General features: G+C 50.1%; 1 protein-coding gene across 16 annotated transcripts in view; it reads left to right on the top strand.

The window, feature by feature from the left end:
- Window positions 1-24,553, top strand: part of Fbrsl1 (fibrosin like 1) — a 69,631-nt gene that overhangs the window by 42,050 nt on the left and 3,028 nt on the right. For 4 of the 16 annotated variants that reach the window (XM_055606376.1, XM_055606374.1, XM_055606371.1 and 1 more), the window contains 13 exons: window positions 6,336-6,381; window positions 7,951-8,275; window positions 8,430-8,650; window positions 9,076-9,144; window positions 9,315-9,544; window positions 10,208-10,258; window positions 11,119-11,187; window positions 11,299-11,328; window positions 11,503-11,574; window positions 13,084-13,213; window positions 15,474-15,551; window positions 15,763-15,846; window positions 16,021-16,225. In XM_055606376.1, coding sequence (XP_055462351.1) covers window positions 6,336-6,381; window positions 7,951-8,275; window positions 8,430-8,650; window positions 9,076-9,144; window positions 9,315-9,544; window positions 10,208-10,258; window positions 11,119-11,187; window positions 11,299-11,328; window positions 11,503-11,574; window positions 13,084-13,213; window positions 15,474-15,551; window positions 15,763-15,846; window positions 16,021-16,225 — 1,610 coding nt within the window. Of the gene's footprint in view, window positions 1-427; window positions 1,299-6,335; window positions 6,382-7,950; window positions 8,276-8,429; window positions 8,651-9,075; window positions 9,240-9,314; window positions 9,545-10,207; window positions 10,271-10,414; window positions 10,520-11,118; window positions 11,188-11,298; window positions 11,329-11,502; window positions 11,575-13,083; window positions 13,214-15,473; window positions 15,552-15,762; window positions 15,847-16,020; window positions 16,226-24,553 lie in introns of those variants that run through there. The other 12 variants (XM_055606381.1, XM_055606372.1, XM_055606382.1 and 9 more) reach the window with 10 other exon arrangements.

Here is a 24,553-nt window from a genome sequence, read left to right as displayed (position 1 = left end):
TGGCTCTTAGGCATCTAGCACAGTGGTTTTTGTTCTGTGGGAGGAAATAACAGTATTTGGTGGTGATCTTGCTGTTGTTTTTGTTTGTTTGTTTGTTTGTTTTCTTCATAAGGAGAAGGAGAAGACCTTTATTTGGTAAATAACTTAAACAAAATGAAAGGGCTGAAGATACTGTTTGAGGATGCCACTTCTCACAGGTCTCCATTTACCTCTGGATTTTCAAGTGCTGCATTTGTGTGTATTCATTTGAATAGCCTGTCATTCTGTCGCTGATGCACACCCTAGAGCTGTCTCCCACAGTCTTAGGAACAACTGAGTTCTGGGATGCCCATCCTGGGCCAGTACTCTGAAGCTCAAGTGGGTCCCTTCTTCCACCCCAAGCTTTGTGGGTCCCTGAATTTAAAGGGTCGTTGCATGGAATTGCGCTGAATTCTGTTTTTCACCTGTGTGCATACGGGCCTTGAAGGGCTTATTATGCTAAGGTTCGTGTGGCAGGCAGGCTGGCATTCTCGGCTTCCTTGTGGACTCAGGTGAGCTCCCCTGGCCTCACAAAAACAACACGAAATGAACAAGCAGATGCTTTACGTCTCCAGTTTCCTGTAAAGTAGCTGGGGCGCACGGGTAGCCCTGGCAGGGCAGCCCTTTCCAGCGTGACAATTGCTTGGATTCACGGGGGAAGGGGGAGGCAGGGGGAGCACACACACGAAACAACCGGGTTGGTGAACGCTTTTGCTGTGGCATGTCAGCTGTTCATGCCCCAGCTCCTGGACTTGCCAGTGGTCTCGCTTCTTTCTGACTGCTTTCCCCTGATGTAAGTGGCGTAGCAGTTGTCTGTAACTTGTTCTGGCGATGATCGATGATCGTGGAGTCGAGCCCACGGGCGTCTTTTTTGTTAGTTTTGTTTTTGTTTTTGTGGTCGCTGCGCGCTGAGCCTGGGGTACCAGGTCAGATCAGACAGCCATGTCGAAGCCAGCCCCAGCAGATCCACGCCTCAGGGCTGGATTACTTGGGCCTGCCCATGCCCCGCCCACACAGCGCCCCGCCTGCCCGCGCCACCACCACCCCGCCCGCCCGACGGCGCCTGGCCGCTGCGCCCAGAGCGCCCGCAGCGCTCAGAGAAGGCGCGGGAGCTTGCCTTCGCCGCCCCCAGCCCAGGTTTCGGCTGAGCGGGGCATGCAGAAACGGGCTACCTGGATGGCAGGCCCGCGGAAATTTCTCTGCCACCCATGTCCGTGCAGCGCCTAGGGCTGAGACCATCGACGAACGCAGAGAAGCGCGCAGGATCTGGGTGCCGTGAGGTCAGTGTTGGTTGTGGGCTCCAAAGAGCAGAACGGGACTTTGGGCATGGCCAGTGGGGAAGCACCGACCCGGTGGAAGAAAGGGCAAGAAGACGACCCTGGGAACCCCGCTCACGCATCCACCGCCTGAGCAGGTCGCTCAGAGTCCCTGTGTTCCCGCAGCTGCACCGGGGCGCACGTGGTGGCAAGCGGCAGGGTGTTGTCTGGTAAGGGTCCTGGGCCCGTCGAGCGCGCGGCGCAGGCAGGCGGGGCGCGGTGGGGGCAAACAGACAAAGGCACGCGCCACCGGGTGCATGGTGCCTAGCTCACCTCACCTGCCTGAAGTTGAGTTCTTTGTCTGGGGCGGAGTGCGGCGGAGGCTGCGCTTTACCGTCTGATCCGAGGGCTGCCCCTAGGGTCCAATAGTCTCAAACAAAGCACGCGGAGACCCTAGCCCCTGGCCAGAATGATGCCCCTCGGAGGTTTAGCAGTCTCTTCCTGCCAAACCTGCCTTTTTCGTGGATCCGCAAGCTTGCAACCTGGGGATTTCCCACATGCATCTTGATATGAAGTGACCATATTCTTTTCCTTTGCACTGTGGCTCCACAAGATTGGAGGAGGACTACATGCCTGAGTCACATCTCTGTAGATAATACCCAGAAAGTTACTAACAGGTCTGACAACCTCTGGGAGACATCCACCCGTCTTGGCCTAGCTCATCAGCTCTTGAGTGGCTGAAAGGACAAGGCTGAAGGGACATTTCTGTGTTTGCCTAGGAAGGTGGCTCACACGTCTGCCATCACACCACTTTTTCCCCTAGAGGTCCTGGAAACTGGGGTCTTCTAGGTCAGAGTGTTTCTGAATGGAGATAACCAGCCTGGCCATGTGTCCCAAAACCCTGCAGAGCACTAGGACTCCTGCCTGCACCCATGGTGCAGATTTGCCTGTGGATAGAGGGAACTGACTGTGGCCATGCCAGACACTGTCCTGTGATGGGGAGGGTATGCCACCCCTGCTTTTACCCACTCTGCTTCCCACCTCCATCCTACTCACTCCCTTTGGCTCTCCTGCAGTCCGGGAGTGGATCTGAGTCCACAAAAATGTTTGGGTTTCACATCCGCTCTTGGAGAGAAGAGTTCCCTACTGGGACCCCTGGCAGATTGAGGATCAACAACTAGGACAGAATATTCCTAAGAGGCACCTTGAGTCATTAGGTCTCAATTAGAGACAGGCAGAGCAGGGGTTACCCTCTCCTCCCCATCTCCACCTAAACTCAAGTTCTTTCACTTACTGCTTGCCATTTGTGCCAAGAAACAAAGTCTTAAATCCTGGGGTTTGGAAGTTTCATTTTGGGTTGGATGTGGGATTGCAGATGTTGATCTTGATAGCTTATTTCATTCCCCTGCCTGGGAGGTCGGGGATCTTCCTTTCTGGCTTATAGGTGGTAGCCTGGGCCCCAAGCTCACTTGGAGACTGAATGCAGAGCAGAGGCCCAAGATGGGCTTGTAGACACTGTGGTAAGGGCTTGGTGACACCTAGAAGGCCTTTTAACGGGGCCGACAGTGAAGAGCCTGGGACAGCTTTCTCAGAGTGAGGCCTAGTGCCCTCCCCTTGTGCCTTGGGGAGCTGGTTATGTAGCAGGGCACTGACACATGGGTCCTCAGGGCTGCTGCATAGAAGGCGATAGGTAATCAGCAGCAGCAGGACAGATACTGTCAGACTGGACTCCAGAGAGGCCTCATGAGACGAGAGATTAGTGGGGACCATGACAGCCTGTGTGCAGAAGAATGGAATAGGAGGGGTTCAGGGATTCTACAGAAGTCTATAGAGACATATGGGCTCTGGGGTGAGCCTAAAATTTTTCTCAGCTGGGTGCTTCTTATTCTGAAATTTTTTTTTTTTTTTTTTTTTTTTTTTTTTTTTTTTTTTGGTAAAGAACTTTGTAAAAAGCTAAGATAGCCCAAGTGGTCCTTGAGTACAGGAACTGATGATCAAGCTCTGATAGGGTGATTGCTTTTTTTTGGGGACCCTGGGTGTCTTGGCAGACAGAGCAGGGCAATAGGACAATGCATGGTCAGGGGTCCAGCTATCTCCAGGACCCTGGTGTTCTGTCTACAGACAGCAGTGGTAAGTAATGGCTGACTCAAACTCCTTAAGGCCCTCTTTGCCGGCCCAGCAGGTCCCTGACTTTGCCTATTCCACTGACCAACCCACTGGTCCTTGTAATGCTGAGCCCTGTACAGGACAGAGCTTACAGCAGTCACTCCTCCCAGCACTTCACAGCAGGGTTAGGAAGGGAAATGGTGCTGACCTTTAGAAACCTTGTCTTGTCCTGCCCTCTTCTCTACCAAACTCGCTTGAGGTGGTAGTTGTAGAAAGAGCAGAGGAGGTCAGGGTTAGGAAAGTCCCGGCTATAAAGTGTGGCATGGGGCAAAAGGCCTGAAATGCACAGAGGTGCACTTCGGTGATTTGTGGGATTCTAGGCCTCTTGTTAAGACCTCTGATCAGGCGTGGGCTGTGTCTGAAGCAACCCTGCTCTACTTCCAGTAACTGAAAACCAGCACGTGCCACACTGGGAGCTGCAGGTTGGGTTGTAGCCTCTCTTTCAACCCACCCTTGCCAGGACCCCTCCGCCTCCAGGGAACTGGGAATACCAGTGGGTACAGACCATGTGTGTGACGCAGCACAGAGGCCCAAAGACTGCACAAGTTCACAGCTCACTGCTAAGATTGGAAGTATAAGATCAGGACACCGGACAGTCTGCTGAGGTGGCCTGCTGTGTGCTCCAAAGCACGACGGTCACCTAATTTATAGTACGTACTCCAGCATGGAAGACAGGAGCCTGTCACCAAGAGAAAGCAAAGTTGAGCGGTCAGAGAAGCCCTTGAGTAGGGCCCTGCCTCGCTGATCACTTCCTCTCTGTCTAGTCCCCTGTGGGTTCTGCCCCTCACCCTTAACTAGAAAAGAAAAGAAAAAGATGGGAGTGGTAGTGTACGCCCAGGAGATAGACAAGGCAGCTATATAGCTCTGAGTTACAGGCCAGCCTGTTCTACACAGTGAATTCCAGGCCAGCCAGAACTACAAAATGAAACCCTGTCACAAACAAGCAAATAAAAAAAAAAAAAAAAAAAAAAAACAATTAATTAATATGTGTGTAGGTATTTTGTCTTCACAGTATGTGCAACACATGCAAAGAAAGGCCAGAAAATCCCCTGGGACTGGAATTACAGATGGTTGTGAGCCATCGTGTGGGTGCTGGGAATTGAACTCCAGGCTTCTGGAAGAACAGCTAGTGCTCTTAAACACTGAATCATCTCTTGCTAGCTCCAAGGTTCTGGGATCTTTTATGTTTCCTAGTCAGAAAGAAAGAAAAGGATCCCTATGTAAGCATGTTCATGATCAGTGAAGTCCAGGAGTGGTTTAATTTAAGCCCTGGTCTTCGCTAGAGCCCTTGTGTACAAGTAAGGGATGTTGGTTGCCTCTTCTGTAGCATGAGCTCCTGAGGTGTGGGGTAGGAAAGGCCCAGTTTTCATACCCATGATGGCTTTGTACTATTCAGTCTTTCTTAACATTCCCATCTGAGGTCTGTTTGGGGTTATTTTGACAGGATACAGATTCAGTCTCTGCTGTCCCATAGTTGGGCGCCTCCCATAGACATACCTGAATACTTGCCCCCACCTTACCCAGGCCTGCTCAAGCTTCAACACTACATCTTTTGGTTGACTTCAGGATTGTAGTTTATGTGCAGTAAAATGCACCTAAACAAGCTAATTTGATGCATTCTGACAGCACCCTCTGGCTGCCTTTCACTCCCTGAATGTGCAAATGGTATCTTACAGCATGTAATCTCTGAGCAATTGAGGTTCATCTTACTGACTGTATCTACAGTTCTTTCTGGTTGAGGTAGGCTGGACTGGATAGTATGTCCATCCCTTTGCCTGTTGATAGACACTGGGGTATCCTCACTCCATGGACAGTTGTGCCGAGGCCTGGCATTCTAGAAACCCATCTCTACCCAGGTCCACGCCAGGCCTTGGGTAGTAAAGACACTATGGACAGTTAAGGGCTCAACAGCCCAAGCTTCATGAAGTTTTAGATAGGAGAGCTACACTGTGGTGTGGGGGAATAGGTGTCCTCCGTGTGTGGTTTCCTTGGATGAGGCTGGTTTTTTGTTTTTGTATTTGTTTTTGTTTTACCTCAAGTCCGTTCTTCTGAGCTGTCTTTCATACTCAGTCCATATTCAGGAAGGGATCTGAGAGAACAGAAAGATCTCTCCAGGGTCACTTTACCAAGAGTTTTCAAACTGCAAAGTTCTTCCGAGTATGGGCCCTCCACTCACTCTCATAGAGTTCTCATCCTGATTACATGCAAAGCTGTGAGTGACTGTTCAGTCCAGACCTCACAAATGATTCTCTAGGAGAAGTGGGAAAAAGAGAACAGCAGATCCCCTCAGAGTATTCAGATACTTGGATCACACAAGCGTTGACTTGGCCAGTCCCAGACGTTGAGAATGGTGCTATACCACAGCATGTAAACGGGCAACATCTCCCACCTCTACCTAGCAGAACCAGCTGTGACTCACAGCTGACTGGATCCCAAGATAGGTTTGAGTGCAGCCTAGTGCATTTGTAGATGACAGTGCCACGCCATAAAGTCAAAATGTTGAACATCCCTGAATAGGTGGGCCCTCTCTAACTCTAGGCGTTGATAGTGTGCCCTGGGCTGGGCAGGAGGGATATGCAATAAGGACTCCTCTTTTCTCTTCCTTTAGCCTGTGGCTGAGACCCAGCAGAGCCCCAACCATAGAAATGGGCTGCCTGCTAGGCTGCTGGCATTCTCAGTTCATTCCACCACAAGGCCATCACGTATGTCCCATTTTGAGGAAGCCCATTGCTCTAAGTAGAGAGACATCTTGCCATGTGAACGTTGTAAACATGGTAGTCCCAGAATAAGCGTATCTTCCCTCAGAAGTGTATCGTACACCAGGGATTGGGTTCTGCTGGGGAGATGGGTAAGAGTCACTCACCTCCAGCCTGTCAGCCTATTCTCTCTCCTCAGGCATCTGTGGGCTCTGAGAAGCTCTTTACCCCGGCACCTGACAAAGGTGAGTATGTCCCCAGCCCAGCTCCTGGGTCTCAGGTCATAGAGAGTCAAGGGAGGTGGGAGCCTTGGTGGCGTCTGTTTATCTAATTGAGGATGGTGGTCAAGAAACAGTGGGTCAGAGGAAGCAGCCTTAGTGCAGGGGACAGCTTCTGCTGATCACTGCAGGCACCAGAAAGAGGTGGGTGGGCATCAGTGCATGCATGTGTGCCTGCATGAATGTATGTTAATGCATGCTCAAGCCGAGGGGTTAAGTAGAGATCGGGCAGATGTCAACCCCTGGGCATGTTCTTGTAGAACCTTGGTCTTGTCTACAAAATAGGGTCATGAGAGCTGGGCCTAGTAGCCCAGGCCTGTCTTTGCAGCTAGGCTGTGGAAGAGGAGGATTAAAATTTGAGGCCATTGTGGGCCACACAATTGAGTTCAAGACCATCCTGGGTGACTTAAGCAGCCCTGTCTGAAAATAAAAAGTCAAAGAGGGCTGGAGAGATAGCTCAGCAGTAAAGCATTTGCCTAGCATGGTGAAGACTCATCTCTAACACTGAAAGCAAGGGCTAGTGAGGTGGCTCTGTGGTTAAGGTACTGCCAAGTGTGTACACTGCCAAGTCCATCTTGAATGGACCTAAATTGGACACCCAGACTCCACCTGTGAGAGGAAGAGAACTGACCTCCGCAGTTGCCCTCTGAACCATGTGAACTATGGCATGTGCATTCACAGGCTCATGAAGAAAAACTATTTTAAAGAGAAATAAGGGAGCTGGACATGTCACACTCCTTTAACTCTAGCAGTTGGGAGGCAGATGCAGGAAGATCCAGTTGAGTTTGAGGCCAGCCTGGTCTACAGAGCAAGTTCCGGGACAGCCAGGGCTACATAGAGACACTGTCTGAAGAGAGAGGGAGGAAGGGGGACTGGAGAAATGGCTCAGTGGTTAAGAAATTGTACTGCTCTATCAGAGGACTAGAGTTCAGGTTCCAACACCCATGTTGGCAGCTCCCAAAAGCCTGTAATTCCAGCTCCTCCTTTCTCCTCACACACTTGCACTTACAAAGGACACCTTGAAAACGTGTAATTTAGAAACTAGAATAGCTATTTTAAAAGAAAAGCAGGCTGGAGAGATGGCTAAGAGCATGGATTGCTCTTCCAGAGGACCAGGGTTAGATTCTCAGCACCTACATGGTGGCCCCCAACCACCTGCCGCTCTAGTTGTAGGTGATCGGGTGTCTGCTTGTGGCCTCTACAGGACCAGGCATGCATGCAGCCAGAACACTCAACACACACAAAATAAAAATGAGGAGGGTGGAGGACCTCACAGCAACTTCAAAAATGGGGTTATAATAGCCTTATATCCTAGCCTTACTTTGGGGCCTAGAATTTGGAGTTATAAAGAGCACCTGGGGCTAGGCACCAGGGAGGAGGCCGGCTCACCTGTGTGACCTCAGGTAATGAACGGGACATGCCTCTGTTCATGCTTCCCATTAGATGTCAGGGGTCATTGCAGGACCCTTAGCACTGTGCCAAAAACAGTGGCACATAGGGCCAGCCCCAACCGTACACCCGCCTTTTTCTCTGCAGGCCCTGGGGTAGGTGAGAAGACAGAGGCCAAGACAGGGGCAGTGCCCAAGGTGTCAGGCCTGGAGCGCAGCAGCGAGCTCAGCACGGAGTCTTTCCTGCCTGCCACAACACCGGCGCCCTCAGGACCTCCGCCAGGAGCTGGGGCCAGCCCTCTGGTGAAGAGGGAAGCCCCCATCGTACCTCACCACGTCCCACAGCCACAGCTTACCCCGCAGCATCGAGGCTCACTCTCGACACACGTGCCTCTGTCCTTGGGCGCCTTCGTGGGCCCTGGCCCTGGCCCTGGCCAGGTGGTGCCCAACAGCCTGCACCTGCACAGCCTCAGGTGGGGAGTGGGTAAGGCCATGTCCTGGGGTGGGGCTGTGGCTTCCTTCCCACCTCAGGGCTGAGGGAGGTGCCGCTGGCCTTGGAAAGGGAGTGTGGCTATGGGACATCCAGGTTCTGAGAGAAAGGATGCCACTCAGCCCTGTGTCCTGCAGCAGGAGCAGCAGCACGGTCAGCGGCACCCCTCTGGGCCTGGCAAAGCACGTGACACTGTCACCACACGGCCCTGGCCCCCACCTGTCTACCTCACACCTGGCGCTCAGGTCCCAGGCGCAGCACCAGCACCACACCGCGGCAATGTTCGCTGCCCCCCCAACACTGCCCCCGCCCCCGGCGTTACCCGCCAGCAGCCTGGTCATCCCAGGACACCCCGCCGGTAGGTGTTCTACCCAGGGGTGCATGCTCAACCTTTATGGGGCCCTGGAGCAGGAGGAAGAGGTGAAGATCCTGGGAGGCTCATGGGCTGGACCTTCCCCGGCCGTTGGGTCTTAGAGGACTCACAGGTCATGCGCGTAAGAACCCTGCTCAGGCAGGCAGCTCCTACCGTGCATTGTCTTCCTCCGCCTTTGCTGTTCCCAAACTCCAGAAGACCCGGAGTAGGGCTCAAGTCCCTCTTAACTCTGGCTGGAACCGTCACTAAATTTAAATCTTTGAAGGGTTTTTGAGCCGAGTCAGCCAACCATCAAGCAGGGAAAAGGAACTCCGGCTGGGGACCAGTACATGTCTAAGCCCTGACCTAGGAACATGAGGCTGTGGGCCACCCACTGGACAGGGCTCACAGACTTCTCTCCTTGCCTCTAGATGCCAGCCTGTTGATCTCATTCAACCAGCCAATCATGTATTGCCAGCCTCATTCGGGGATTCTGATTGGTACTTGGTCACAGGCTCCTCTCTTACCTCCACCCCTGGGCCCACACGTAGCGAGTGGCCACCACGGCTTGGCCTGCCGACCCCGGGAGTGCCAGGTGACTATCCGCCTCGCCCCGCTGGGAGCCCACGGCCGACGTGCCTCTCCGTCTCTCTCTCTTTTTCTCTTGTAGATCACGAACTGCTCAGGCAAGAGCTGAACACGCGGTTTCTGGTGCAGAACGCGGAGCGGCCTGGCGCCTCCCTGGGCCCGGGAGCTCTGCTGCGGGCCGAGTTCCACCAGCACACGCATCAGCACACGCACCAGCACACACACCAGCACACACACCAGCACCAACACACATTCGCCCCCTTCTCGGGGCTGCCCCCGACGCCGCTCATGCTGCCCACCGCACCCTCGCCGGTGCGTAGGCCAGAGTGCTGGCTGCTGGCTGGGCGGGCTGGGTGGGACAGACCGCTCACACAGACATTCACTTACTCCCATGCACACAGGCCTTGAGCAGGTGGCCTGCCGTCTCCTGCTCGTGTGTGTGTAGACCCTACTCCGCTGCCTCCTGGGTACTGTTCTGTGAGCCTGAAGCCGGTCTCCCACCCCTGGTCTCTTCTTGCCAGGGCCTGGGCCTGGGTGTGGGCCGGGACCAGTGCTGGGTCTTAGCTTGACAGCAGTTCTTGAGTCTAGACAGGTCTAGTGTACAAGGACCAGGCCATTGCAGTCTTCTTGTGTGTCCCTTTGTCCATGTCCACCCTGTCGTGTGCAGCACTTTCTCTCTTTGTAAGCAGCCTGTGGTTTTCATAGCTCTCCCATTTTACCTGCCCAGCCAGGGCTTCATGCCTGCTGCCCTACCCAGAGCCTCAGCTTGGTACACACAAACCTCTTTGACCCAGGAGCCCGGGCCCCACAGGGCCAGGGCAGTGCTCTCAGGGAGCCAGGTGACACACCAGGCCACCTGCTTCAGACATCAGTAGCCATCCTGGTCACTGCCAGCCTAGCTGTGGGTGGGTTCTGGGCCAATGGAGGGCATTAGGCCTGTATAGGAAGTCTTACCTTTGCCTTCTTCCCTTGCAGTTTGACAAGTTCTCGCCCAAGCTGGACAGCCCCTACTTCCGACATTCCAACGTGAGTCCCTGTGCTCAAGCCCAGATTACTGCCTGCTTGGGGTACGGGGAAGCTAAAGATTTGTCTGTGCTTCCTTCTGGATGCTGAGGTAGAAGCAGTGTTCAAGGCCCCTCCACCATGTGGGGCCTGCAGCCCAGAACTCTGCCTCTCTTGCAGCTCTTCCTGCCCTTCCCTCCCACAGGCCCTGGGCTGCCCACCCTGCTTGAGCACCCCTTTGGGTCCCTTCAGGGCGCTTTTCAGCCGCTCTTGGCAGGTGGGTGGGTCTGTGGCATGGGGCAGGGCTACAAAGTAGCTCCAATTCTTTTTGCGGTTGGGCCTTAGTGTAAGCGGCCCCTGCTGGTTGGGGCCTGTTTGCAGTCAGAAAGCCTGCTACTGAGCAGTGCAGGAGTTGACCAACTGACATGGCATCCAAACTCATCACGTTGCCCAAAAGGGAAGGAGTGGAAAAGCCAGGAGCCGAGCAGGAGAGTTTCCATGGCCTCTCCCTCCAAACAGAATGTGGTCCTGTCTCATAAGCCTACCAGTGCCCATTCAGCAGCTCCCCAAGTCTCCAGGGCTAGGGACTGGGCTTGCTCCCTCTCCTAAGTACTGTGTTAGCCCTGATATGTAGGTGCCTCTCACAGTGAGGCAATTCATTCTCCTCGGTGAGGTCAAGAGCCAGTATCCCTGCCTTGGCAAGTCCTTCGGACTGAAGGGGAGGTGGTCCTGTGAATGGGACTGCGGTAATAGTATCCACGGTCCCACCAGCAGGCCAAGGCACAGTCCAGCCCCGAACTTGGGCCTCCTGAGGCCTCCTGCTTCCTCCTTCCTCAGCACATGGGTTGCTCATGCTCTCTCTCCCTCTCTGCCTGTACCTTCAGACTTCAAACTCAATCGAGATAACGGGCCGGGCCAGTGCAGTTCACACTTTCCTGCAGAAAGCCCCTGGGGTAGGTGCCAGCAGTTACCCGTGCAGTCGGCAGCATGTACCCGGGTGCTGTCTCTCCCAACCCCGTGTTCCCATAGAGCCTGGACATGATCATTTCTCCTGTTCACCACAGGTGTCTGATCCTTACCGGACAGCAGTCAGGGTGAGTGAGTGCATGCTGGGAAGAGGAATTGGAAGCACACCCAGGGCTGTGGCTGGGAAGGACTCCGGTTCTCTCCTGGGTGGCCTCGGGGTGGTCCTGATGGTAGGAATCTGGGGAAGGCGAGGCCTGGGAAGAGGCGCTGGGCTCTCTGAGCACATCCCGGTCCTGCCACAGAAACCAGGGAAGTGGTGTGCGGTACACGTGCAGATCGCCTGGCAGATCTACCACCAGCAGCAGAAGATGAAGGTGAGGCCGGGCCAGGCGGGTGCACTGTCAGGGCCTCCCTGCTGGGGCCATTTGGGAGGACTCTAGGGTGTGTGATGAGAGGCTCTGGCCAGCTCCAAGGTTGCGGTTAGGAGCACTGATGGAAGAGCCTGGGTTGGGAAGACAGTGCAGAGCAGGGATAAGGGCCACATGCATGTGCACAGGTGTCCGGTAAGCAGGTGATTGGTGGACCTGGGAGTGGGAGAGTGTCTTCACGGCAAGTCAGGACAGTCTGCAGTACAGGCGTGACCCATGATGCACGGCAGCTTTGTGTGTAGGTGTCAGTCTCCTAGAAGGCCTTAAAGAAGTTAACAGAAAGGGAGTCGTGAGAGAGCGCTGTTTACATTCCAGTGCACACGCTTAGGTGGAGGTGGGTAGGTGCTCATAGTGCGGATTTCCGGGACTGCAGCGGTAGACCTAGGGGCTGACCGCAGTGACTCCTGAGTGATCCCTGGTATATTTTGGGAAATAAGGGCTTGGTTCTCACTGAGCTGAGGTAACTTAGGATCCTGGTTGGATAGGCAGCCACAAACATACAGGCTCTGCCTGCCACACACTTGCCGGTACTTACCTACCACCGAGCACTCCAGCACGGTGATGTGCAAACACACACGTTCAAACACACAGAGACATACAAGGTGCAGGAGACGAGAGTAACATGCTTTAGGCAGTGGGAGGAATGTGAGCCCCAAATGCTGGCCATAACAAGGTGTATCAGGGCAGATCATACGGCTAAGGGTAGAGGACAGTAATTGTGCCCTTGTGGTCCCTAGAGCCACACTCAGTTCAGACTCTGGCCACAGAGCCCTCAAGGAATAGCCTCAAAGGAGAACAGGCATCTCAGGTCTATATAATTTCAATAAAGTCATGGTTTTGGGATTTCATTTGTATATATATGTGTGTGTGTGTGTGTGTGTGTGTGTGTGTGTGTGTGTGTGTGTGTGCGCATGTGTGCACCTGCACACCCAGTACATGTGTGCTGTGGCATGCATGTGGGGGTCAGAGGACAACTTGAAGGAGCTGGCTCTCCAGGATGTGGGTCCTCAAGCCTGGTGGCAGGATGCATGACCTCCTGAGCCATCGCCTTGCTGTAGAGTTAACCTGTCTTGCATCATTGGAAAACAAGCGTACATGGAACATCTTAGGCCTGTGGATATGCTTCTTCAGCTGAACTTTGTGAAATCTAAATGAGGATATTTTCTGTGAAATGAAATATGCAGATATGCTATGGTATAAAGACTACACTGATTGGAAGCTGTGGTATGAAAGTGGGGTGTGTCATTGTGACTCCGTGCATTATGTGTGTCCCAGATGAAGCCCACTACAACTGCTGTTCCTTCCCCTTACCTGGGGCTGCCAGAGCATGGGCAGCCCCTAAGGAGGCACCTCCAGTGTGGTCCCTGTACAGTCCAGACCACCAGTCCAGGCTCTACCTGGGGCAATAGCCAAGCCCCTCTACACAGCCCTGGCACATACTCTGTCCCCCTGCAGATGCAGCTGGACCCCCACAAGCTGGAGGTTGGTACAAAGCTGGACCTGTTCAGCCGGCCCCCCGCCCCAGGCATGTTCTCTGGGTTCCACTACCCACAGGACTTGGCCCGGCCCCTCTTCTCCAGCACAGGTGAGACCAAGGGTAGCTGGGATCGAAGATGTGGGTGGGACCAAAACATCTGTCTTGTCCAGTATGGGAAGTGAGAGGCTTTCCCAGGGCCCTTGCAGTGTTCTTTATATTGCTGGTCCCAGCCCAAGTCCCCAACTTCCTAGCCCTTGTATCCTGGAACCCTGGTGCTAGTTACTCAAGACCATGACCTCTGTGTATCACCTAGGCCTCTGTCTCACATTTCCTGATGCTTGGTGGCCTGGCCCCTCCTCATCCTTGGGACCACATCCTTAAACTCACCATCCCCAGGACAGTATCTGGTTTGTTCCCACACGCAGGAGACTGTTCACAACACTCTCTGTCCCACTTCCTAGGCCCATGGCAATCTCCGTTGTATACTCTCAGCCCCGGGAGCCCTTTGCAACAAGGGCTTTGATGCCCAGGGTTTCTTGGGGCTACCTATCTGACATATCCAAATCCCAGGAAAAAAAGACTCAGCATGAAGCTACTTGAATGAAGTCTAGACAAAGGGTGTGCTGCATTTCAGTTATGAGCACAGAAGGAACTTCTCCAAACTCAAAATCTGAACCCAGATATTGGCAGAGACAAGTCTAGAGAATGCTATCGCACCCTGTGTGCAGACACACATGTACACGCAGACACACATGACTGCTATGTCTTTCCCTCTGCAGGATCCCTTTTCCTCCACATGTAGGCCCTCAGGTCTCCTCAGAGCTCCAGCCACCCTAATCTTTTTCATCCTCCTCCCGCTAGGTGCCCACTTGTAGGTGGATGAGGGCAAGTATGTTTTCACCTTTGTTAATATGTTAGGATGGCAGAGCTGGCTAGCCACCCAGAACTGGCCTCACAGTGTGGTGGCTTTTTCCCATCTCTGGCTTCGGCATCCTGATGGCCTCTGTACTGTGACCACCTCAGGTGTAGACTTTTAAAGCAGAGGTGTTCCTGAAGGCTTACAGCCTGGCCTGAGCCTGAGGACATGCCCTTAGTGCCCTGCCAGGTTATCATGTTCAGCAGCTGGCCTCCTCCATCCTTCAGTCCCTATCTTGGTGACCACTGCCTCCTCCCCATTTCCCAATTTCTCTGGCTTCTTAAACCTTCCTAGTGTCCACCAGACGTTGGATATCTTTACTGGGGGGTTGAGTTGAGACTGTACAGGAAGAACAATCACTCCTTTCTGGTGTATGTTACTGTTTTGAACCACATGTTCTCCTAAGCAATGCAGGGGCACTTAACCCTTAATGCCCTGTGGAACATTGTAGAAACCCTCTAAGTGACAGTGACTAATCGTTGGCTCTGTCTCTTTTCAGAGACTGACGTAACTCATTGCCTATCCCTGCATCTCTTTCCCTTCACTAATCTTTGCCAGAGAATGGCCTGCTTCATTAAAATTTTGCAAAGATCTCTCTGGTGTCTGTATTTCCTTGGCCTTTATTTCTTTGTTGTCCTTTTTCTAGCTGAGTTGGGAGCTTAGGGTTAGAGTTCAGCCTCTCTCCCAACACTTAAAATTCTGCTCATCTTCCATACTATACCTTTGGCCTTGATAAAGTGGATTTCCATCGCTTTGAGTGGGCTGATTTCTATGTCCATGTGAAAAGATGGGTTGATTTGCTTGTTAGAGCCTCAGACCAAAAGCTCTGATTCTTAGTGCTAAGTCCACCCGTATCCATCCACAGTAGGGAGTCCCTACCTCCTGCCCCGTGCGTAATGGGCTCTTGACAGATACCAGTGCTGCTCTCCTAGTCAGCCTCTTCAACAGTGCCCACTGCTGCCCTCCACACTTGGTTCTGGGAGCCCCGGGGTTTGGTTGTTGGAGATGCCAAGACAGGTACCAAGATGACCCGTGTGGCCTGAGCCCTGTGTTCTGGGACTCCGTGGATGACTGGATCAAAGACCACCTGCCTCCCTTGTGTAGGCAGGGTCATTTTTAGCTCCAGTTTTAAGCCCTGGGCTAACTAGCTTGGGGATCAGTCCCTTTATGGTTCACTTACCTGGGCCTTCATTCTCTGTTTTTGTTCACATCTTGGCTTTTTCTTCCGGGGGAGCTCTACCACTGCCCCTGCCCATCTTGGGACCCCAAGACCTGAGGAGCAATCTGAATTCCAACCTCATGATCTAAATGTATACCTGCACAGTAATGTAGAGAGTAGAGACTGGGATAGAGGCTCCCAGAGTAAATGCGGGTGCCCCGCCTGCGACCCACCACTAGAGGAAGGAGGTCCCAGGTCTGGTGGCTCTGTCAAACTGGCTACCATCCACCCAGGTGCCACTCATCCAACTGCCAACCCATTTGGACCCTCAGCTCCTCATGGCAGCTTCCTGCCCACTGGTCATTTGACAGGTACGTGGCCCAGAAGCCTGGGTGCTATCTTCCATAGACTCTGAGGCTAGAGAGGTGTGAGTGGGTGGGAAGGAGGTCCCACAACCTTTCAGATCAGTACGGGTGGCACCTGCCCAGACTAAAAGTTCCTGTGCCATCCTATCGGTCTGGGGCACGGTAGAAGACTTATATAGATTCCTGACCCCTTCTTGCCCTCCCCTCACCCCTGCAGACCCCTTCAGCAGATCCAGCACTTTTGGAGGCCTGGGGAGCCTGGGCAACCACGCTTTTGGAGGCTTGGGCAGCCATGCACTGAGTGAGTGACTGGCCACATCCATTCTACAGCCCCTCACCCTCCTGTCTGTCCTGCACCCTGACCCTCCCTCTAGGCTAAGGCTTCTCACAGCCTCTTAGAATTGGGCGATGCAGTATTGAGGGGCATCTTGCCCAGCTCACACTCCTGGCCCTCTGTCTTCATCTCCCACTTTAGCACCAGGGGGCAGCATCTTTGCACCCAAGGAGGGCACAGCTTTGCTCGGCCTGCCCAGCCCCCATGATGCCTGGAACCGACTGCACCGAGTGCCACCTTCCTTTCCCACTCCACCCCCGTGGCCCAAGCCAGTGGATACGGAGCGCCTCTCAGCCCTGACCAACCATGACCGAGAGCCTGACAAGGGCCAGGAAGAGCAGGAGCGGTGAGTTCATCCGGCCCTGAGACCTCCCTACCCATTTTGGTTTCTCACCCGTCCAGTCTGTTAGATCAGGATTGACCAAAGCTCTGACATGAAAATGAAAGAGGAGACTTACCTCTATAGAAGCAGACTGGGAGCGGAGACTGCGCCTAGGTGAAGGGGGCTTGGAAGTTTTATGGGGCAGAAAAGGGAACGCTGGGGTAGAAGATAAAATCTACAGATCTGTGCCCTTTCAGTTTCACAGCTGTAAATACCAGCAAAGCTTGTCGGGAGCTTCCCCGCTTCTAACTGCTGGCGTTCTCAGTATATCTACCTACCTGTCTGGAGTTTCTCACCTGAGACTTCCAGGTCATTAATCCTTCATTCCAGACCGCAATAACATGTGGTGAACAACATACCCTCTTTAATTTTGGCTACCTAGGAATCTAGTCTGTCCTGAATATAAGTTGATCTGAAATTTCTTTAAGGTTTATGAGAGCTGGCCAGACAGAGAAGTTAATTCATGTGAAAAAAGTCCTCAGTCCAGCCTTTTAGTTCTGAGTTCTTAAAGGAAAAATGTCCAGAAAAGCGAGAAGGATGTGTTGAATGGCCCATTAGTCCCTTTTTAGAGGTTATCTGACTGCTTGGGGCCACAGACCACATAGCTGCTTCATAGCTGGCAACAGGAGCAATGTAAAAGGGACAGCGGTTACAAGTGCCTCAGAGAAGGGTCAACCCAAGGGCCAACAATGAAACTTAAATAGGAGATGTAAGACATCCATTTGGTGACAGCATGCATCCTTGGAATGTGTTCTATGAGGGAGGCAGCATCTGTAACATAAAAAATAGTGAGACTGTTAGGACTGCATGATTCTCGCTCAGAGTATAGTTAAAATGGTTGGGAAGTTTTGCCGTTAGAGGAAGAGAGCAGGCAAGAAAACCATCTAAAGAACTCTTGGCAGGCTTTGTCATAGGTGTTAGCAAGACTGGTGCTTTTTGTCACTGTAGTCAATTAAAAGATGCGAGGCCACTAGTTTTGTGGAAGAGCTTCAGACATTTGTCATTGGCTAGCATAAGTTCAGAATCAGCCATCAGATCTTTATTACAACCTTTGTGGGGAACATTAAGAGACAAGGTTAATGAGGAAAAATGTTAACGTGGGTTTTGTTTAGTCTGAATCGTGTACCAGAGCCCTGTGGGAGGCTATCTGTGTAATCAGCTGCCTACTGCAGCAGACTCAGATTCCTGCTTAAGGAACAAGCACTTGGAGAGTTTGTAGGAAAGGTTAATTAAAGTCAGTAACAATTGACAATTTATTGGGTCCCTTTTATAGGATTGTCTAGCAGTGTCCCAAAGGCACCACTGGGTATCGTGAATGATTTCCCGAACCTTTAGGTCTGATGACAGAGTATCTGGCAGCCTCCTTTAATCAGGTAGCTAGTGTACAGAAAGACACATCACAGCTCAGTGTTTCATAGTTGGCAGTAAATACACATTTTAGATTTGACCTCAGTAATTAAGAAGATAGGCTGTAACTGGTCTTTGCTACTTTGTGGATTCTTTTTCCCACTGTTTATAGCCTCTCCCCACCCCCCCACTGCTCCCCAACACCATCACTGGATAGGAGACAGAGAAAGATCCCTGAATCTGATTTCTTCTTGTTTCTTCTTTGAGCATGACCACTAACAAATCTGCAAACAACCCCCCTGAATGACCAACATCCACCAACCCCACCTCTTGGGGCTGAAAAGTTCCCAGAATTCCAGACGTCACACAAATCTTCAGCTGGCAAAGATACGACTCTGCTACAGCATGAGGCAAATCATAGCTGCTTTGGACAGTCCATACCCCACACCTGGGATTAAAACAATAACATTTCTGTGTTTTTGAAGAAACCAGAAGGGGGGCTGGAGAGATGGCTCAGAGGTTAAGAACACTTACTGCTCTTCCAGAGGTCCTGAGTTCAACTCCCAGCAACCACATGGTGGCTCACAACCATCTATAACAAGATGTGGGTGCCCTCTTCTGGCATGCAGGTGTACATGCAGGGAGAGCACTGTATACATAATAAGGAAATAAATCTTTAAAAAGAAAGAAACCAGAATTCTAAAATTGTCACCATAATAGGCCTGTTTTTCTTAGCTGTGGCTAGACACTGCTACACTTAAGTAAGGTCTTGTCCTGTATCTGTGTGGTATCTATATCAGGAAGAGAACTGTTAGTAAGAAATAGTTATCCAGGTAACATTTCATGTTGTTAAGTATAATCTCTGAGGACTGCAATCCCATAACTGAAAGAAACACACTGATTGTTTTAATTCTGGCTGTACTCTCCTGCTGGGTGTTTAAGACCACATAGGTAGCCAAAATTAATTTTGGTTTTTGTACTATGAGGGCCAATTGAGGGTCCAGTCCTCAGGGTCATTTGGGCAGGGGAGGGACCTCAGACTCGTCTAGTCTTTCTTTCACTGGTTAGTCCATCTGTGTGAAGATGGGTCAAAAGCCTTGCTTCACCATTGTTTCACTCAGAAATATGGAGGAAATCTTTCCTCTTTGCAGACTGGACTCTGGTTAGAGTATACCAAATGGCCTCCCTGAACAAAAAAGAAGGGGACTCCCTATGGTTACAGAACATTTCAAGGGATGCTCCGTAAGAACACTAGGACCTAGCTGACCTTGAAGGACAAGGAGGGAGGAATATTCGTCCTTTCAGTCCCTCTGGCTTAATTAGTATATGCCTCCAAATATGGTTATTGAATACCCAGAAGATCACTTACACCTTTAATTTTTTGTTGTTGTTTTTTATTTTTATTTTTCAAGACAGGGTTTCCTTGTGTAGCCTTGGCTGTCCTGGACTCACTTTATAGACCAGGCTGGCCTCGAACTCACAGAGATCTTCCTGCCCCTGCCTCCCTGAGTGCTGGCATTACAGGCATGCACCACTGTGCTTCACAAAGTCAGACATTTTCAATAAACTGATTAGACATACTTTTTAATACTCTTTGTAATTGTTGATCTTTGACCTTAGAAACTTTAATATCATATATTTTATCTCTAAATGTCATCCTCTCTATACCTTAAATACGTTACTCAGACCTTCATAACTTACAGAAGCTTTCTAGTTTTCTTTTCCATTCTGGAAAACATCAGATATCTCAGCCTTTATATATAATAATAAAACAATTTTCATCCGTATATCCTGCTAACATTTTTTTCTTAATATTATGAGACATAATAGCATTGACAAATTTCCTATCTGTTATGAGAATTTTTTCCCTGGAGAAGGGGGGAGACTAAGCAATGTCTATCCCTTCCTTATAAGTTCCTAATGACAAACTAAACTTCAATGTCATCAAAGTTCACGCCAGAAAACTAATGAGTTTATTGGGCTTCCTTAAGAGAATTGGGGAGGACTTGCTGACGGGAGTGTGGGGACCCAGACGCAATCACCCTAAAAGGTCTTCACTCAGTATGTATGAGGCTTTTTTTTTTTTTTTTTAAATAGGCACATAGATGGATCCCCCATCCTTTGTCTACATAAAATGGCTGGGGTGGTATCTTAGTCACTGTTCTGTTGCTGTGCTGAAGCACCGAGACAGCTTATAAAAGAAAACATTTGAGGGCCTGCTAAAATGTTCCGGGGGGTTAGTCCGTTATTTTAGCCGGGAGCATGGCAGCAGGTAGGCATGGTACTGGAGCAGTAGCTGAGAACTCCATCTGATTAGCAAGTAGCAAGCAGAGAGTCCAAGACTGAGCCTGGTGTGGGCTTTGAAACCCCAAAGGCCAACTCCTGTGACACACCTCCTCCTACAAGGCCACACCTGCTCACCCTTCCCCAATAGCTCCACCAACTGGGGACCAAGCATTCAAACATACGAGCCTCTGGGGGCCATTCTTATTTGAACGACCACAGATGGCCCGTTTCTCATTTCTTTCTGTGAAGGACTTGTGAAGTGCAAATCCCACTATGACTGTCGTAGGCCAGCACAGCAAAGGCATGAAGATGGCAACAGGACAGGAACCCTGTATTCTAAGAGACAGATACTAGGGTGAGGGAAGGTATTGGTTTTTTTGGATTTTGTTTCATTTTGTTTTCAAGACAGGATTTCTCGTTGCAGTTTTGGCTGCCCTGAAACTCGATATAGACCAGGCTGGCCTCAAACTCAGAGATCTACCTGCCTCCTAAGTGCAGGGATCATTTTAAAGAGGTAGTAGTGGTAAAATATATATATATATATCCTTTATATGTTTGCGTTTTATATGCAGTCATTCATATACAGAACATTTAACAGCATAGACATAGTTACTCCTCTCTAAAGGGAGGGCACTTGTCCAATAGGAAGATGCACCCTGGAGTGGGAGAAGTCATCTCTTGAAGCATTTCTTTCTTTTTTTAATTTTAATTTTAATTTTTTTAATATTAATTGCAAGTTTATTCGCTTTGTATCCAAACTGTAGCCCCCTCCCTCATCCCCTCCCAATCCCACCCTCCTTCCCTCTTCTCTTGCCATGCCCCTCTCCAAGTCCACTGATAGGAGAGATCCTCCTCCCCTTCCATCTGCCCCTAGTTTATCAGGTCTCATCAGGACTGGCTTCATTGTCCTCCTCTGTGGCCCGGCAATGCTGTTCCCCCTTAGGGGGAGGTAATCAAAGAGCCAGCCACAGAGTTCATGTCAGAGACAGTCCTGAAGCATTTCTTGTTGATAATTTTTGGGTGATTTTTGTTGTTTTTAAGAATATGTGTGGGTGTGTCTCTGTGGGTGCATGTGAGTGTGGGTGCCCTTAGAGGCTAGAGGTGGCAGGTCCCCCGCAGCTGGAGTCACAGGTGATTGGCTGTGAGCTACCTGATGCCAATGCTGGAAATTAAAGTCTGGTTCTCTTGAAGAATAGTGTGACTCCGAGCTACCTGTCTACACTCACTTTGTAGACCAGGCTGGCCTCAAACTCACAGGGATCTGCCTGTCTCTGCTCCCCAGAGTGCTGGGATTATAGGCATGCATCACCACGCCCAGCCTAATCATCTCTTAAAGTTATTTATATCAAGCAATGGGACCACATTATAGAACCAGAACTGAGACAAGGATTAAGGAGATATCTTGACTGTGTGTTTTCCTTAAAAGCAGATCTTAAATTTAGAAACGCATGTTATTTGTTCCAGGGAAATATTTCTGGCCATTGACCATCTCTGTTTGTTTTACCTACATGGTCACATTGATTAAATATATTTTTTGTCTTTTATCATTATTTTGTTTCTTAAAATTTTAGTTTTACCATGAACATAATGAAGTTGGGTCAGGTTTAACAACTTTAGCTTACATGAGCACTTACCTAGGAGTCATTTTGGCACTAAGTACATGATCTTAAAAGACAAACCAGAACCATGTAGGCAGGCTGTGTATTCATAATCACATATAAGGTATATTTTAATAAATCCAAATTGTGAATCTTACTGTTTGTTGGGATTGTTTTTTTATATAAACCTCTTTGTGAAAGAGAAACTTAACATAGAGATCCTTAGCAAATATATTAGATCAGGCAGAAACAAAAGCAGATACACGTGGAGTGTCGGAGGGGAGAAAGGAACGTTTTTTTCCTCAGAGGAAAGCAGACAGACCTGGAGATTCCAGGCACAGGAACTCTTACAAAAGAAAGCATGTAATTGTCGGCTGGCTTACAGTTTCAGAGGGTCACAGTCCGTTGTCATCGTGGCCGCAAGCACGGTCCTGGTGTGTAAAGGGGGTTGGGGTGGGAAGGCTGGTATACTAGACTAGGTTTTAAACCTCAAAGCTCACTCCCGGTAACGAGCTTCCTCCAGCAAGGCCACACCTATGAGCCTCAAACAACCATATTTCCAGCCCCATCCTGCAGGCTTGCAGCCATATCATAATGCAAAAATGCATTCAATCCAACTTAACAAGTTTCCATAGACTTTCAGTCTCGGGACTACTTCAAAGTCCAAAATCTCAGAAGGAACTCGTAACACCGTGTTAAAAAAAAAAAAAGAAAAAAAAATCAGATCACATATAGTGGCACTGAATATATATTATCTTTCCAAAGAGGGTGTGGGGACTCCTAGGGAAGAACTACTAAACTAAAGCAAGACAAAAACCAGCAGGGCGGATTCCAAATTCTGCATTTCCATGCCTGGTGTCAAATGGATTTTCAGAATTCGAACTCCTTCCAGCTTTGTTGATTGCAACATCTGATGTTAATCCCAAAGATGTAAGAAAGACAACTGACCCAAATAATCACCATGGACGAATTAACTAAAGCAAGCCTTCTTTTCATTTGCTGCACACAGGCAGCCTCCCCCTAAAGTGGGGTTTGCAAGGTCAGCATTGGACATAGGCAAGATAAGGTTTTATAGCTCAGAAGTAGAGTTTCCAAATGGGTGGTTTGGCTGCCAAAATAGGCAGATTTCAGAAGCAGAGCATGACAGCAGGTGGCCATTGACAACCCTCTGAAACAAAGGTAGGACTGCAAGATGGTTCCATTTCCTGGAACAAACAGTACAGAACCATTTGTAGTTAAGGTTACAGGTGGGTCATAGCCCAATCTTTGAGTAACAGAAATTTAATCAGAAACAGAAATGAACCTAGTTTGTCTTTATAAGATGGCTTTCAAGCTCAAGATGGAAGCAGGCTGGTTCATCAGTTACCTCTGTAGTTTATCATAAAAGGGGTGCATTGATCTTCATAGGACTCAGTAATACCAAGGAGTTTTATGAGAGTTGCTATTTTTGTTGATGCCGTGCGGTTACATTCACCAAGATGCTGGCAAGGTCACATGGCATTGTCCTACTTCATGACATCATTAGCAAAGGTGGTGGCCAAGTCATATGGTTGTTTCCATCTTAAATGAGGTCACCAGTTAAGATGGCAGTAAACCACATTTCTGTTCAAGGTGAGCTCAGCTCCATGATGGGCTCAAAGTGAGCCCATCCCCCACCAGGGCACAAATCCCTACGGGATCCACCATCTCTCAGGTCAAATGTGCATCATTACACCCTTTAAGAAGTCACCTTAGGCCTGGTGTGGTGGTGCATGCGTTTGATCCTAGCACTGGGAGGCAGAGGCAATCAGATCTCTGTAAGTTTGAGGTCAGTCTGGTCTACAAAGTGAGTCCCGGATAGCCAAGGCTACACAGAGAGAAAGCCTGTCTTGAAAAACCAAAAACACAAAACAAAACCAGTGTTTGTCTCCAGGTGGTGAGTAATATCAGTCTCCCTAAGGAATCTTAACAGCCCTGTTCAGGATGGAGGGAGGGGACCAACAGTTCCTGTTTGTCACCAAAGCAGATAAAATTCTTTTGTGGTATGCCTGGGATGGTTTAAAACCATCAGCAACCTTATGGACCAGAACTAACTTTTAAATCTGGACAGCAGTTATGGGATCCCTTTGGAGGGAAGAGGTCCCAGATCTTCATTGGACCTTTTGCAACAAAGAGATCCTTGCTTTACAGTTCACCCCTTTGGCGTAGAGAGGCAGAATGGAAGAAAGCTTGTTAGGAGAGCGGCTCATCAGATAGAACTTAGGGAATAAGGTTTGATGGGCTGGGAATGGTGGCACATGCTTTTAATCCCAGTACTGGGGAGGCAGAGGAAGGGAGATCTCTGTTAGTTGGAAACCAGCCTGGTCTACATAGTGAGTTCCAGGACAGTCAGATCTACACAGAGAAAACTGTCTCCGAAAACAAAACAGTTTGAGCTGGTAAAACCTGAAATGCAGATATGGAGAAATAAAGGGAATGGAAGGAGTGCAGGTAGAAAAGAGACTTACAGAACTGACGCCTTACAAAGTTTTCTGAGTATGTGAGACTTTGAAAGCCAATTTATGTTTGATCCAGAGCTCAGTCAACAGGCTTATTAACATTTTCACATTTACTTTACGGCAAGAATAGAAATCTTGCATCCCATTTTAGGCAAGGCAAGTGTGAAGCTCACTTCTGGTAATAAATGGTCACCTACAACTAGAGAGTGACTGAGGACAAGTGACTGGGGGCCAGAACAGACACCCCAAGTACAGTGACAGGGCTCAGAAGGACCTGGGGTATCAGTTGAGGGCGCTTGAACCCGGATCTTTATTGTGTGGATATCGGATGTATTAGAGAAATGGCAAAGGCCTCTGCTCTAGAGGTCAGTAGACAGAGAAATGAGAAGCAGATCAGAAACATTCAAACTGAGTTTATGTAACACACCAGTAAACCCTCAGAATGGCGCTTGCACTGTATATGAGGATAAAGGCTGAAGGGACCCAGAGGTTTCAGGGAGGAAGCCAGGTGAGCAGCCACGCTCTGGATGAGGTAGGTGTCTGGAAGATGGGCAAGGGGCGAGAGGAAGAGGGTACGGTGCCCC

This window comes from Psammomys obesus, unplaced genomic scaffold (genome assembly GCF_907164565.1).
Source record: "Psammomys obesus unplaced genomic scaffold, mPsaObe1.curated_primary_1811, whole genome shotgun sequence".
Lineage (NCBI taxonomy): Eukaryota > Metazoa > Chordata > Mammalia > Rodentia > Muridae > Psammomys > Psammomys obesus.
The sequence above is the reverse complement of the archived record's forward strand: the minus strand, read 5'-3'. Positions and strand labels throughout refer to the sequence as shown.